This window comes from Strigops habroptila, chromosome 2 (genome assembly GCF_004027225.2).
Source record: "Strigops habroptila isolate Jane chromosome 2, bStrHab1.2.pri, whole genome shotgun sequence".
Lineage (NCBI taxonomy): Eukaryota > Metazoa > Chordata > Aves > Psittaciformes > Psittacidae > Strigops > Strigops habroptila.
Window position 1 is genome coordinate 35978997 of NC_044278.2, and position 13899 is coordinate 35992895.

At 35.4% G+C, this 13899-nt stretch overlaps 1 protein-coding gene across 2 annotated transcripts in view; it reads right to left on the reverse strand.

The window, feature by feature from the left end:
* Positions 1–13899, reverse strand: part of USP9X (ubiquitin specific peptidase 9 X-linked) — a 104561-nt gene that overhangs the window by 47688 nt on the left and 42974 nt on the right. For both annotated transcript variants that reach the window (XM_030477087.1, XM_030477086.1), the window contains exons 11-14: positions 11797–11901; positions 10075–10281; positions 9007–9143; positions 3644–3777 (exon numbers count right to left, since the gene is read on the reverse strand). In XM_030477087.1, coding sequence (XP_030332947.1) covers positions 3644–3777; positions 9007–9143; positions 10075–10281; positions 11797–11901 — 583 coding nt within the window. The remainder of the gene's footprint in view (positions 1–3643; positions 3778–9006; positions 9144–10074; positions 10282–11796; positions 11902–13899) is intronic.

The following is a 13899-nucleotide window of genomic DNA, read 5'->3' on the forward strand; positions in this document are numbered from 1 at the left end:
GAGACTATATTATGACAACATCCAGACTCAGTAAAAATTATCTTCAGAACTGAAAATCAGTATCTGCTATGATATCAAGGAACAAGGAAAACAAACCAACCAAATCTAACAGCTGATCTAACATCATCAATGTTTCAAAATTAGGAGAAAAATAATTGTCATAAATGCTGCTCTCTACACCAAGTGCAAAAGCTACATTAGCTTAAAAATCAAGTAAAAGGAAAATCAGAAGACTAGTAGTTAATTGATGCCTACAACACTGGAGAAATTACATTCACCAGAATTCCTTCCAAAATTTGAATCACGAACCTCAAGAAGTAAGCATAAATGGGCAATTATAAAAAGAAGACACGTGAAAAAAATTCTGAAGAAAGATTATAAAAGTAATAGATCAAAAATTATTTAAACATTAGAAGAAGAAACCCTGAAAATTATGCTGAGGGTCTAGCAGAAGAAACAATTACAGTACATATGCAACTACAATACCGCAGAGAAATTAAAACTGATTTCTTCAAGTATTGGGTGCTTTTTTGTTTGAATTTGTTTTGGTGGGGGGAGGTGGTGCTGGTGTTCATTTCTTTTCACTATGGGGACTATCTGGGCTTTTGTTTTCCTGAGCAGAGATTAATTCACAGACTCAAGTGTCAATAGTGGCAACGACAGAAGAATTCAAGTATTAAAGGTCAGTCAGTTTCTCAACGGCAGTGTGTATGTACTTAAGAACTCTGAAAAATTCTGAACTGAAAAAAAAAAAAAAAAAAATCAGTCTCCCTAAATATTCTCCATCTGAGCTTTTTTCTACATTTGCCCAATTTGTTTTCCACACTGCACATCCCACAGCAAGTTCAAGTGTGATCTCCTTAAAAATTCTTTCTACATACAGAAGCAGAAGAATGAACAGAGAAATTATACATCAGAAAAGGTCTGGTTGAAAATTTAAGAGTAATTAGTGATAAACACACATATGGCACAATTTCTACGAATAATTACATTTCATTAACACTTCAGATTTCTTTTTCTTCACAAAAAGAGAAGATAACTGGCTAGCAATCTTTTAAGATTTTCAAAAGGCCTTGATGAGTTGTCAAGATGAAACTGTGATCTCCTTCAGGAGTACATAGTGCAGTACCAGTTGCCTCATCTGGAGAACTTTGCAGATTTGGAGGAAAGGGTAAGTTTGGTAGAAAGGAAAGTCATAGATCATGGAAAAATATATGAAACATAGATTAGGCTTTTCTTTAACTTTAAAAGGGCAAACATATAAAAGGGAGTATGATAGAAAAGAATATGCATTAATTAGCAAGTAACAGGAGCATAGGAACACTGTTCTCTGTCACAGGACACAACTATGGAAACCTTCAAGGAAAATGAAAATATGGCCAAATCAAAACTAAAAAAATAAAGTATCAGAAATTACACAGTAACTGTGCTGTGAACTGCCAAAAAGAATGTGGCCAACGGGATTCTTCTTTTTTTTCTTTTTTCTCCTCTGTGTCATTTGTTTGACCTGTACTGTTTGGACCTTTGCCTTGAATTTTCTCCTTCTGTCTCATTCACCTTCTCCAGCTAAACTTAATTCTACACATGTCCAGCTCTTTCTTCTGGCCTCACAATCATTATCTTCCTCTTCTCTTTTCATTTATTCCCTTCCCTCCTCCTGGAATCTTTTCTCCAGGAAGGCATGGAAGGCAATCTTTACAGTGCTGTCTCTGTGTTCTGCTCTACTTAGTATATAAAACTGAAAGAGAAGTTGTACAGAAACTGTATTCCAGTCTATGTACCTTATCCGGAACATTACGAGGTATTTTCTGACTGCCCTTAATCAGGTACTAAATTATCTTATTAAAAAAATCCACAGTATTGTTCATCTGGTTTTGTACTTTGATGCAAACAAGCAGAAGCTCTATAGCAACTTTGCCTCAAGAAAGCACAGTGTAATTGCTTTGTAATTAGATTCCATTAAACTCTACATACTTGCAATTCCTATTGTGCTGAAGATGTTTATATTACAGCTTTACTGAGTCATTATAGTTGGGGAGGGGCAGGGAATGGGACGTGTCTTTTGGCACAACAGAATCATGCAAGACATCAGCCTAATTCTTCTGCTAAAGTCATCAACAATTTGATAGGTACACAATGCTATAAAAAAATGACCTTTTGGCTTTCAGAGTTCAAAGTTACTGAAATTAATGAATAATAGTTCATACATTAATAGTACACGCAGGCTATTTTTGGACAAAGATAACACTGCATTAGAATATAGTTGCTGATTATGTTTCCTTCCTAACCCTGAGGCCAAACCTTGGATTTCATATCTGGCCAAAGTCCAAAAGAAAGAAGAATCATAGACTCTAACCTACCCATTTAGTTAAGATGCAAAGTTTGTTACAAATGAAAGAGCATTTTTTCATCACTTCTACAAAGTTAGAGAACACTCCAACAGCTTACAGAAGTTACAAGAAATCATATTTGTTTTATTCTACCTTCCTGGACAAGACTAAGCCTAAGACTGTATGGCTTCAGAACAGAACAAAGCATTTAGTATTATTTTAACATTAATTAGTGCAATGCTGTCATTAATTAAGGAACTTAAATTAAGGTAACCCTCCTCATGTATTCCTGAATAGAGAAATAGAGCTGCAGGATGCAGATGTAGCTTAAATGTTATTCTCATTGACCTATACCTGGCTGAAGCTATCATCTTCATACAGTACCACTATTCAAACAAGTCTTCAAGGATGTATTTTGGATATGTTATCAAATACTCCAAAATTAAATGAATTCCAAAATTAAAGGTATCTAGGCAACCTACCCAAGCATTGCAAGACATGCAGACATGCTTTACAATGTGCAAATATCTTGTCCTCTGAACAATCTACACTGAATTCCTGCATAACATACTGTGTCATTTTTGAGATGTAACTGGGAAGCTGGCACGATGTTATAATGCCAGAGCAGTACTGTGGTGCATGTGTGTGTGTGTGTGTGTGTGTGTGTGTGTGTATCTCCTCATCTCACTTCTGTTGGCTTAATTCAGTATATAAAGTACTGTGGTCCAGTGTAAGGAGTTTCCTAGACGACCATTCTCCTTCACTTCCCTACTCTTACCTCAGTAGCTAGAAAGCTAACCCAGAGTAAGAGTATAAACTCATCAGCGAAGGGTTCAGTTTAGGCTGAAATACATAAATACTAACATCACGTGCTGAAAAAGTGTTGCTGATAATAAATGCAGTGAGAAAGCAACTGAACAGAAATGGGAGTTGCATGGTAAAAGGAAACGGTATCCCTGTGATTTAAAGTTCTTCTCCCTGACAAATTCCAAACACTGGCTTCCAATTAAGGTGATTAAAAAGTTTCTTGAATGAGCCTATGAAAACTCAAAATTGGAAGTGTGACAAAATCCAAGATGACTATTAGGACTTCCCACAAAAATAGTGACCCTAGCCTCAGTAGGGCAAGATGATGTTTAGCAATCCACAGATAAACAAGAGCTGCCGCTTCCCCATATTCTGCTGTTGAACACAAATAAACTTGACAAATAAACTTAAAAGTTATTTCATTATGAGAATTTGCTTTTAACTCAATTTTCAACTGGAGTTTTCATACAATCTATTTATCAGGCAATTCTTATTTGAAAACTTACCTTTAGCATACTGCCTCATGCTTTCCATATAGGCAGAGAGATTTTCTGCAACCAATGTAACTAGGGCATGATTGTGCTGAAGTTGATTGATTAAGTCATGTCGGTAAAACACGTGGGGACTTCGCTGAGTTTGACTGAAATTAAAAAACAAGTATCATAAGATATGTGGAGAAGTTTCGCACCCAACAGTTCAGAAATCAATTTAAGAAACTCATCTTTGACACAAGTTCCAAATTTTCCTAGAAGATCTCCAATAGAAAGCATATTAAGTCTCTGACAATATTTTTGTTTTATTCTGACGCATCAACAGTTCTCACCAGTTATTAAAAGTAGTTAATTTATGAGGATTATACGGTTACAGTATGGATGAAAAATATCAAAAGCAATCCTAGCAGCTCAGTATGCTGGATGGAGAATTATCTGCAACAACACAGGAACAGAAAAACTGGCCCACAAACTTCATAATAAAGATCGAGAACATAAACTGCAGTATATCTACACTATGCATAATCACAGTTTCTTCCACATCCACCTGATTTTGCTTTCTAAATTTAATATTAAAACACTAAATAAAACTAGGTCAATTTTCAAATTGCAAACTTGTGGTCTTAAAACTATATTGAAAGACTACTAGCCAATAAACACACCATTTCTTTCAATACTTCAAAAACTGCAGAGCTCTGCATTGTTTGTTTTTTTTCCTAACAATACCTATGTGAAAAAATGTTGTTACAAACATAAAAAAAGCGCTGTTATGCAGAGCATACGGCCTAAGGAAAACCAGAAAAGTTCAAGAAAAAAATTATTCCAAATAAATGATCAACCATAACTTAAGCCTATTAACAAGATCTGACCAAAAATGCTGCTCTTAAACAATATTAGATATATTTAGATTACAAAAGTAAACTCCACAAGAAAACACAGTGCTTTGATCCAAAACCCACAAGCCATGAACACTGTCAAATTCTACTAATTACTTCTGCATAGCAGTCTCAAAATGCTTCAACTTGTGTAAATCAGAGAACTGATCTCAGCTGCAGGAACAATGCAAATTTGCACTGTTCTTCCACAGTTAAGAAAGGAAAAGTAAAAAAGCGGGGGGTGGGGGGGGAGGGAAGGAGAGGGGGGAAAAGAGGGAAGGGCAGCATTCCTCATTGTATTGCCACTCAGCTGATCCTGTAGCCTGCCCTGAAGAAATACAGATGGGATTTCAGAACTGTTCTCCTTTCCTTCAACACTTAAGCAAGCAGACTCCATACTCAGCTGAATAGATCACAGGTAGGAATTCTCACCCTTCTTAGGAAACAGGGTCTGCATACTACATGACCTAGAGCACTCTACAGTATCTCCACCCCTTTTGAGAACAGGAGGGAAGGCAAGAAATCCCAGTTCCACCATTAGCTGATACTGATCTTGCTGCAGCTGATAACCACATTTCACTGTAGATGTAACAGGAACAGATAAATTGATTCACTGGGCCAAAGAGCACTGTCAATTTGGGTTTACAAGACAAAACCCATCAACACCCTTCTAATAACTTTATCATCTGCAACCAACAGAATTTGGCTTGCTAAGCACAGAGGTGTTCAAAAGATTAAATTTCATAACATGCAGAGCTTTCCAAAACAGCTTGAAAGAGCCACTTAAAACAAAATGTGTTAAAAAAAAAAAAAACAAAAACCAAAAAAACCCCAAACAAACAAAAAAAAAAAAAAACCCAGACATTTGTTGGAAAGAAAACAAAATGGATAGAAGCATGAAGGAAGAAAACATACAGGACTTGAGAAAGAACATACTCTGGTTTTGCTTGTAGAAACTTTCTAATTGCACTTTATTCCATCTCTGCCAACCCTCCTTGCTCAGCATAAACCAGTAACAAAACCAGCAAAAGACTGGATGTGCCTGTTTTAATGGCTACCTCTAGATACAAGGGATGCATTTATAAAAGTTAACAATAAATAAGAACACTGACTATTCAGGCAATACAAATGATGGAACAACTAAAGGAACCAAGAGAAGCAAGACAAGGTATTTTGCAGAATCAAGTTATTGGAGTGTGTGTTTATACACACATAATATTATGCATTTGTAAGAGTCTTACAAAGCATAACAAAAAGCTTTATCAGCAGAAGACTAAACAATTCTTCTGTGCTGAAGATTTTTTACTTTTCTCCTTTCTCAACAACACACAGTAATTTTGGACACATGGATTTATCTTGGTTAGCAACTACTTCTAAAAATTGAATAACTGTAATAACTAGAGTTATCAGCTGTGAGTTGTTACACAGTATTTCTGAGCAAAATTTCAGATGTTATTTTGATCATCTGCTAGGACAAAGTCAAAGGCAAGACGATTGTCTTTAAGCACAGATAAAAGCTTGTCTGACATGACTTTCTAGCGTGCTTTCTAGAATTTAAGCAAACTCCACACTCAACTAAAGAATCATTCCTTAAGGATCTGAGGTTAAGCTATATGATGATGTTGCCACTGGAACATATTGCTTTAGTAGTAACTGAGGAACGTGAAAAATGGGAGTTAACAGCAAAACTCATCTTTTCACTATGTTTCTACTAAATGGATATCAAAAGCCAATAAAGAAAAGAAGTGTTTTGAGATGGATGACAAAGTACTTTGGAAATACTAAAAAGGACAGCTCATAGTTAGAATGCATGCTTATTTGCTAGGAAAAAACTGGCAAAGTAACAAAGGCAAAATCCTAAACAACTTCATTCACATGGATTTTAAAATAGTTATGTCTGCATGTACAATTTGCCCAACATAGTAATGCGCCATGTAACTCAGCTTTTGAAGTCAAGAGTTCTACTAGACAAACAAATGCTATGTACCATGAAAGCAGACATTAAAGATCCAAATAGCAAGTGACCAAACCCAGCAAATTCTACAATTTGGGCTAACAAGTCACATGAAGCTAGCATCACTGCTGCCTTAAAGCACTAATGAACACTTACAGAAGGTCCTCTCAGTGCTCAGTCAATTCTTCTTGGCAAGTAATTTAGGAGATCAATCTTACACTGCTTGAGTAGACACAGGTCAAATTTAAGTGCCTGAAATTAGTCTACAGGAGGCTCTACCTCCATCAGCTGACACAGAGAAAACTAAGATGACTAATTATCTGTACACTAAGGGTCAGTATGTTGAGTAATAAAGTTGACTATTCCCTAATATTAGTAAGTATCCTCGCACCCAAAGAAGAATTATTTTCTTATGCTGTTGCAATTGTGGTTAAGTTAAACTTCCTGAAATACGCTGCATTTCTTTGTGGTCAGGGAGTTAAATTTTGCCAAAGCAATTGTATAATCAATTTGTCACTTCGCTCAACTGCATGAATAACCAGTAACAATTAAATCATCTTCCTCCTCAAAAGAATCTCTACAGTGCCAATGACAGAAGATAATTTATACTTATTTTTGCCAAGAATCAGCAGCCTTAGTTGTTCTGCACTGAACTTTTAATTGCCAGTGCCAGTCAACTGAATCACCCCAAAAGAGTCGTATACAGATTATGGGATTAATGTTGCACACAGAAAGCTCTGTGAAATGTTTTTGAGGCACCTGTCAAAAAAACATCTGGTTTGATCTATTTTCAATCCAAATTCTAGAAGGATGTTAGAGATTAAAATTTTAAGTCAGATAAGTAAACTAACAGGAACAGGTACTAGATGGATACGTTACAATTTCCAACCTGCACCAATGTTATGAGTTATAAGAAAACATCACTTATTACTTCAAAATGATGTTTTCACTTACTAGGTTTCCCAGTCAACTGGGCAGAAACATTAGCTGACTGAAATAACTCCTTCAACAGTATTGTGCTAACAAAGACTTCTCCACAGGAAGAGGTCTTTATAAGACCCTTGAGTAAAACCTTTAAATCATTGTTTACTTTCCTGCCATAAGCGTTTTAAAATTCTGTATAAAAAAGAGGTATTATCACACACTGCAATGCAGACTTCCTTGAAGTGTGAGGAATGGAAGAGATGGTCTGACAAAAAGATATATTCAAGCCATCTTGCACTGTATACATACCATACGGGGAACCTGTATTTCCACAATCAGAAGCAGCTAGGTTCCTCCCAAGATTAATTCAGAGCAGAAAGATAATAAGGTGCCCTGAATGAGCTCTACTTCAATAATTACTTAAAGCAAAGCCTTTTGTTAAGGCATTGTTCTGAGAAGCATTCAACAAGTACCACAAATAACCAGATAGCTACAATCACCTAGACCTTACAGCATGTAAAAGGTTAAGGACTCCAATACACAGAAGAGAGAGTCATCTGCTAAAAACCAAGTACTTCTGTGATCTTACTGGAAAAACCTCAAACAATTATTAATGTGAACCTGTAAAGGATTAAAATATCATGAAACCTGAGAAAGAGATTTCAAACTAAATGAAGAAATCTCCAAAAGCCAAGAATGCAATATTATCACTGTTCCTTAAAACTGCTCCTTATCATTAAGAAGACAGTTTTGAGTAAACTGAAGGCTTATTTTCCTCAACTTTTCCTGCCTTGATCCTTCTTGTAAGCAGACTGTACTAGCAACATTGATTTGACTACAATACCTTCTTACAAGAAATAAAACAAGGCAGTTATGCAACACTGATAAGCAAACAACATTTTTCTAGCGTTTATAAAAATTCTGATGTGGATACAAAAACTGTTGGGGAGCAGAATCTCTTCTTTCTGTTGCGAGACGACATTTAAGATAATGAAAACAAGCATGTATATTTTAACAAATCCAAACAGACAATGGCTTTTCTTTTTTTTTTCCTTCCTTTTAAAAATAAACAAACAAAATAAACCCCCATAAACCCAGAAGAACACACCCAACACATTTCTAATCTCATCCATTCAGGAGAGAAACAGTAGAGTATTTTTTCCCAGACAAAAAAAGAAGTCACCTTTGATTTCAAGTATATAAACTAGATGATATATATATAAATTTATCATCAAAGAATAGGGATGGGTGGGTATGTCTGTGCCTACATACATACATGCACATAAAATATATTTATACTTCATAAGCCAGTTCCATTGTTAGGCAGGGAAGTCCACAGATAATAGAAAAACAAACCCAGATTATTTCGCAAATCGGACTACTGTTCTAAAAATGAATAAAAGCATGTTTGAAGAAACAGTTAATTCTTACTGTTCAGTTCTCTTATTGACCCTGGGTATATGAATTTTTAGAGTCTATTTACATTAAACTCAAGAACATCTTTAAACACAAGTTATTACTTTACTTAGACCTTCCCCGCCTCTTGTAAAAAGATTTTAAAATTTGCTTCATTCCAACACATTCAACTTTTAACAGACAAGATTTTATTTGCATTTCATTCTTACCTCAAGTTTTGTGGCGCTTCACCAAATAAACTACAGATTTCTCTAATTTGTTTCAGTGCAGGAATGACCCATTTGTCATTTGTGCGAAGCTCTTCTATAAAACGATCTATCCACTGGATCTTTTGTGTATCTCGATCCTTAAAGAACAACCATTTGTAATCAGAATCAAGTATATTGCAGAAACTATCATTATTGCCTTACTTTGTTTCCAAGATAGGACAGAACATACAAAGCTACACAAATACTAGATCAACTGAGTTCTGAAACATACAAGCATAAGAAACATATCTGAGCAGCACTACGTGTTGGCAGAAGCCATCAGTGTGTTACAAACTCTCTGCCCTCAAGCACTCAAGCCTTCAGTACTTATTCAAGAAAACCTGAAACTAGATAGGATCATCAGTTTTTAAATAATCCACTCTTTCCCTTCTTTCATTTAATTCTACTCACTGGTACGCAGAGTAAACTGCTATAAAATATCAAGAAAAAATGAGAAACTGTTTCTTAACAACTAAGAAACAAAACCTGACAGTGGCTACCGAGACAGATAATGGACTATTTTGAACAACGATGAATTATTATTCTGGCAGACTTCTACAGAAGTTTGGGTGGGGAAGGAGAGCATGTAATAGTTTTCACTGTCCTTTGCTAGGTTCTTTTTAATATTACACAAGACATACAAGGACTTACTAAAAATAAAAACCCTACCTAAACAAATCAGCATAACCAAGTTCATAAAAAAATCAGAGAGGAGGAAGGCTGCTTTTCCTTTCTATTTACTTTGGTAGGGTTCTTTTCCAGTTCCTCCAGTGTGGTCATTACAGTATGTCATCAATTGCAAGAAGACAGGAAAACTGATCTATTTCTCTCCAATTAAAGCACAAACTGTGTTATTTAAAATATGTCCAATAACATTTTAAAAATACCCAGATGTTGGTAGAATACTACAAATCTAGGATAAGGAACACTTTTGTTAAATTACCAAATCCCTTGAAATTTTTATGGGGGGGTGTGGGGTGTGTAACTAACAGTGACTGATTTCACAGTAGAACATACCAGATTACTCACCTGTGAACAGCTGTAATCTAAGATTTTAATATGGGCACTAAGAGCCTGGTCCATGATATCAACTGGTACATCATCACTATGAGCCAAATTCCACAAAAGGTTCAGCACTTTGTGTGCCATCACACCATCCTTGTCGTCCTCTGCAAGACGACGAATTAACTCAAGTAGTTTCTCACGCTGTTTCTTGCTTGCATTTGTCCAACTTGCCTACGAAAATATTTTATGCGATATGAAAGTCTGTCTTTTTGTTTTTTAAAATTCCACACTTAACCTGCATCATTAACAAACGATGCAACAATAAAGTGCTACAACTATATAAAGAACGTTCACATTAATTTGACTAAAATTAAGTAGTACATTATATCAATACTTAAGTCAGACACAACTGAGTGGCTCTTTTAGTGTTTACAACTAAAGTGTATTCAACTTGAGACTTAAAAAAAAAAAAGGATCTTTAAATAAAGATTACAGATGTGCTTGTAAAAGTTAACATTACAGTTGACAAGTTCATCAACAAAGTAAGAGTGGCCTCAGCTGTTTCTTGGAAAAGCTTTGTCAAAACACCTGTGCTTATATTTAGAAGACTTCTTAAATAACTTACAATCACTAAATGAGTAAAACTTTAGTATCAAAGTATCAACTTTGTGCCTCTGAAACTGACTGAAACAAATGTCCTTTGCAGTAAGTTAACCTTTTTCTGAGTAAGTTTTGAATTAACATTATTTCATATCCATCTCATAAGGTTAGACACAACTCATGACAGTTTACACACAGAATTTCTGAGTAGTTCAGTATCTGGATTACAGAACATTAGACATTAACCAAACTAGAGGACTCCCATTAATCAGAGCATGAATTGCATGTAAGCCAAAACATGACTATAATTTATTTATCTAAAACCAGAAAACACGAGTCTACAAAGTTGGTTTGCAATTTCTAGTACAGCAGATTATCTCCTAAAAGTGAAACACTAAAACAAGCTGGCTCGCACCACTACTGGAAGCTATAAATGTTTATGTTAACATATATAAAAAGCCAGTGAATAACAAACTTCCAGAAACAAGCTGTTTTGATTTCAATGAAATCATTAGGTGTTTATAAACACTCAACTTTATCTTCCTGAGACTGTTTCATTTTGTATCTATGTTAACCGGAGAAAAATTATTACACGACAAAGAGGAAATTGGGGGAGAGGGGAATGGAAGTCCTTGACCTCCTCTATTTAAAGATCAAAAGTAGCAATGCCTGATAAACTTGAAACCTGCTCCAATGCTAGGAGGAAAACATTATTTACTAAATCGCAAACACTTAAAAACTTGAAACAAATGCATAAAAGTATTTAAGATAAATTACTTATTTTATTTGAAAAATTAAATATCCTTAGGATTGCTAAGTGTCACTTTAATACTAGGGGCCTTCACAGACATGTATTACCCAAAAGTGGTTAAACCAGAAACCAAAGCTGGTGATTAAGCTAGCAATACTAACTAGCCTTTGCTTTAGACACGAAGTAAATAAAAAAATCTCTCAATGAATGCTCATTGAAGAATAGCACAATCTAGCATTTCTAATATTAAAAGTTGCAGGATGTTGTTACACATTCAGAACACAAGGAAATTGCCCATATCTAAAATAAGTGGAAAGTAGACACTGGTAGAGTCACAAATCTGTATCCAACTTCACAACCCATTTCCTGAATACAGTCAAAACATGCACAGTTACCTTAAAACAATCAAACAGGTGATCAAGCTGTTCAGGGGAGAAATCCCAAGCTAATTTTGCAAGGAGATCATGTACATTTTTTACAATGGCTTCATGTTTTCCTGCCTGTCAAGAAGACAAAGAATCCACCAACATTTGTAGCAATCCATATTAAGTTAAGCAGCAAGATATCCTACATCGTTTTTAAAAGAAGGCTGTTCGAGGTGGCCAGCAAGAAAAGCTGATGCTGTGGGAACAGCATGGCAAACTGAATACTTCACTGGGAAGTCACAATATTCAGATTTCTCTTGTATACTTTAATTTTTTGTTCTTTAAATAAAACCATGCTGTGACAATAGACAATAAAGTCTAAAAGTTTATTTTAAATTGCAGATAAGTATTTTAATCTAATGTTGTTGTGGTTTTGTGGGTTGGTTTGTTTTGTCTTTTTTAAGAAAAACCTCAAAATCTACCTCCTCAATGAATTTCACTGGGGTGTCTTAAGCTGCAAACCAATTTTTAGTACTGCCACATAGTTTATCAGGTTGAAGTACTTCCTTTGTGCAATTTGATTCATGGAAAACTAAAGCTTTCTATTACAAACAACTTATTGGCAGACAATGTTTTAAAGTCCAATAGTTTATAAAATTATGAATTCTAACAATCAAATAATTAATGTCAAGCTCTTGAGTTACATACTAGACACAGTTTTAAGACAGTGTGGTATATATCACAATTTTGACATGTAAGGAAGAAGACTATAAGAAAATACCAGCTAGCTCAATTTTAACTATGGGTGAGAAGAAAATTTCCTTCCTACATGCCCAGGCTGGAAAATGCACCCCGTACTTTACATCTGCACTCGAAACCAACCATTTTGGACTATGTGAATCAATAGCTGATCTGCTGTAAAAAAGTTTCCTGTAAGTGTAGAATAAAAAAATGCAAAACAAATACATAGAAAACAAACTCTGATGTAATCTCATACAGTATTAAAAATACATGCATGAGCAGTTTTGAAATTCATTTCCTTCTAAAAGCTTGTATTGGTAGTTCACTTAAAAACAAAAAAAGAGACTAATAGCTTTGTTACATGCTGTGCTATAAATTCTTTATACTGTGCCATAAATCTTTCTTTAAAAAGAATTTAAGCAGTAACATTCATTTTCATATTATGTGTCAGATTATGAGAGGGGGAATTACTAAACCACTTACTCCACTTGATTTTGCAAAACATAGCATAATTTTTTCCTCTTACCAGAACATTTCCTGGATAGACATAAAAACTGAGAGCGTACAGAGCAAGAAAGAGCATCTACAATACAACAAATACAAGAAGTATGCAGAGCTGCTGGAGGGGTGGGATAAGAAGAGCAGGAAAAAGGCATATAACAGCACACGACAGTAGGGGGAGGTAAGGAAACCTGGGGTGTGAACTGTCAGCTTGCTGTGCAGAAACACAGAAGGGCCTGTGAAGTTCTAGTTAAATACTCCAGAATGTAAATAATGAGACTACAAAACTAATCTCTGCAATTCTATTTCTTGTCCAGCTGGATCTTTCCCTGCAACTTCAAGAGGCTGCAACTTAATGCTTGTCTTTAGAGACTTCCAACATTACTTCCTCAATCAAATATACTTCTACATTGCGAACACTGGCTAAGACGTGCAAACACGTCAATAAAACTTAAAATACATGTTGCCTTCTAAAGGCAAAAGTGGCATGATTATATTACTTTTCATGAACTACTTATTTTTACTGCAGCTGTATACTGAGATTCTCAGGGCACTTCTATACTGTCAACTGTAGATTTGTTTAGGCTCACCCTCTAAACCGAGGCAGCAACATAATGGCTCTAGCTTGAAAGCAAAACCACACCGCTGCTGCACGGAGCCAGAGCTAAAATAGCCTGCCTGTTATATAAAGCCACACAGTAAATCAACTCTTCGCTACTGAACTTCATGCTCCAGCTGCTCTTAGAAGCAGTCATTTAATAAGAACTTCTAAAAACTACTAAACACAGGGGGTAGTGAAGTTGGTAAAAATCACTCTGTACTAGCAGATTCTGGTATTCTTTTAGTCTACTTTAATTCCAACAGTTTGGCTTAAGTGGACTTACCCAAGTG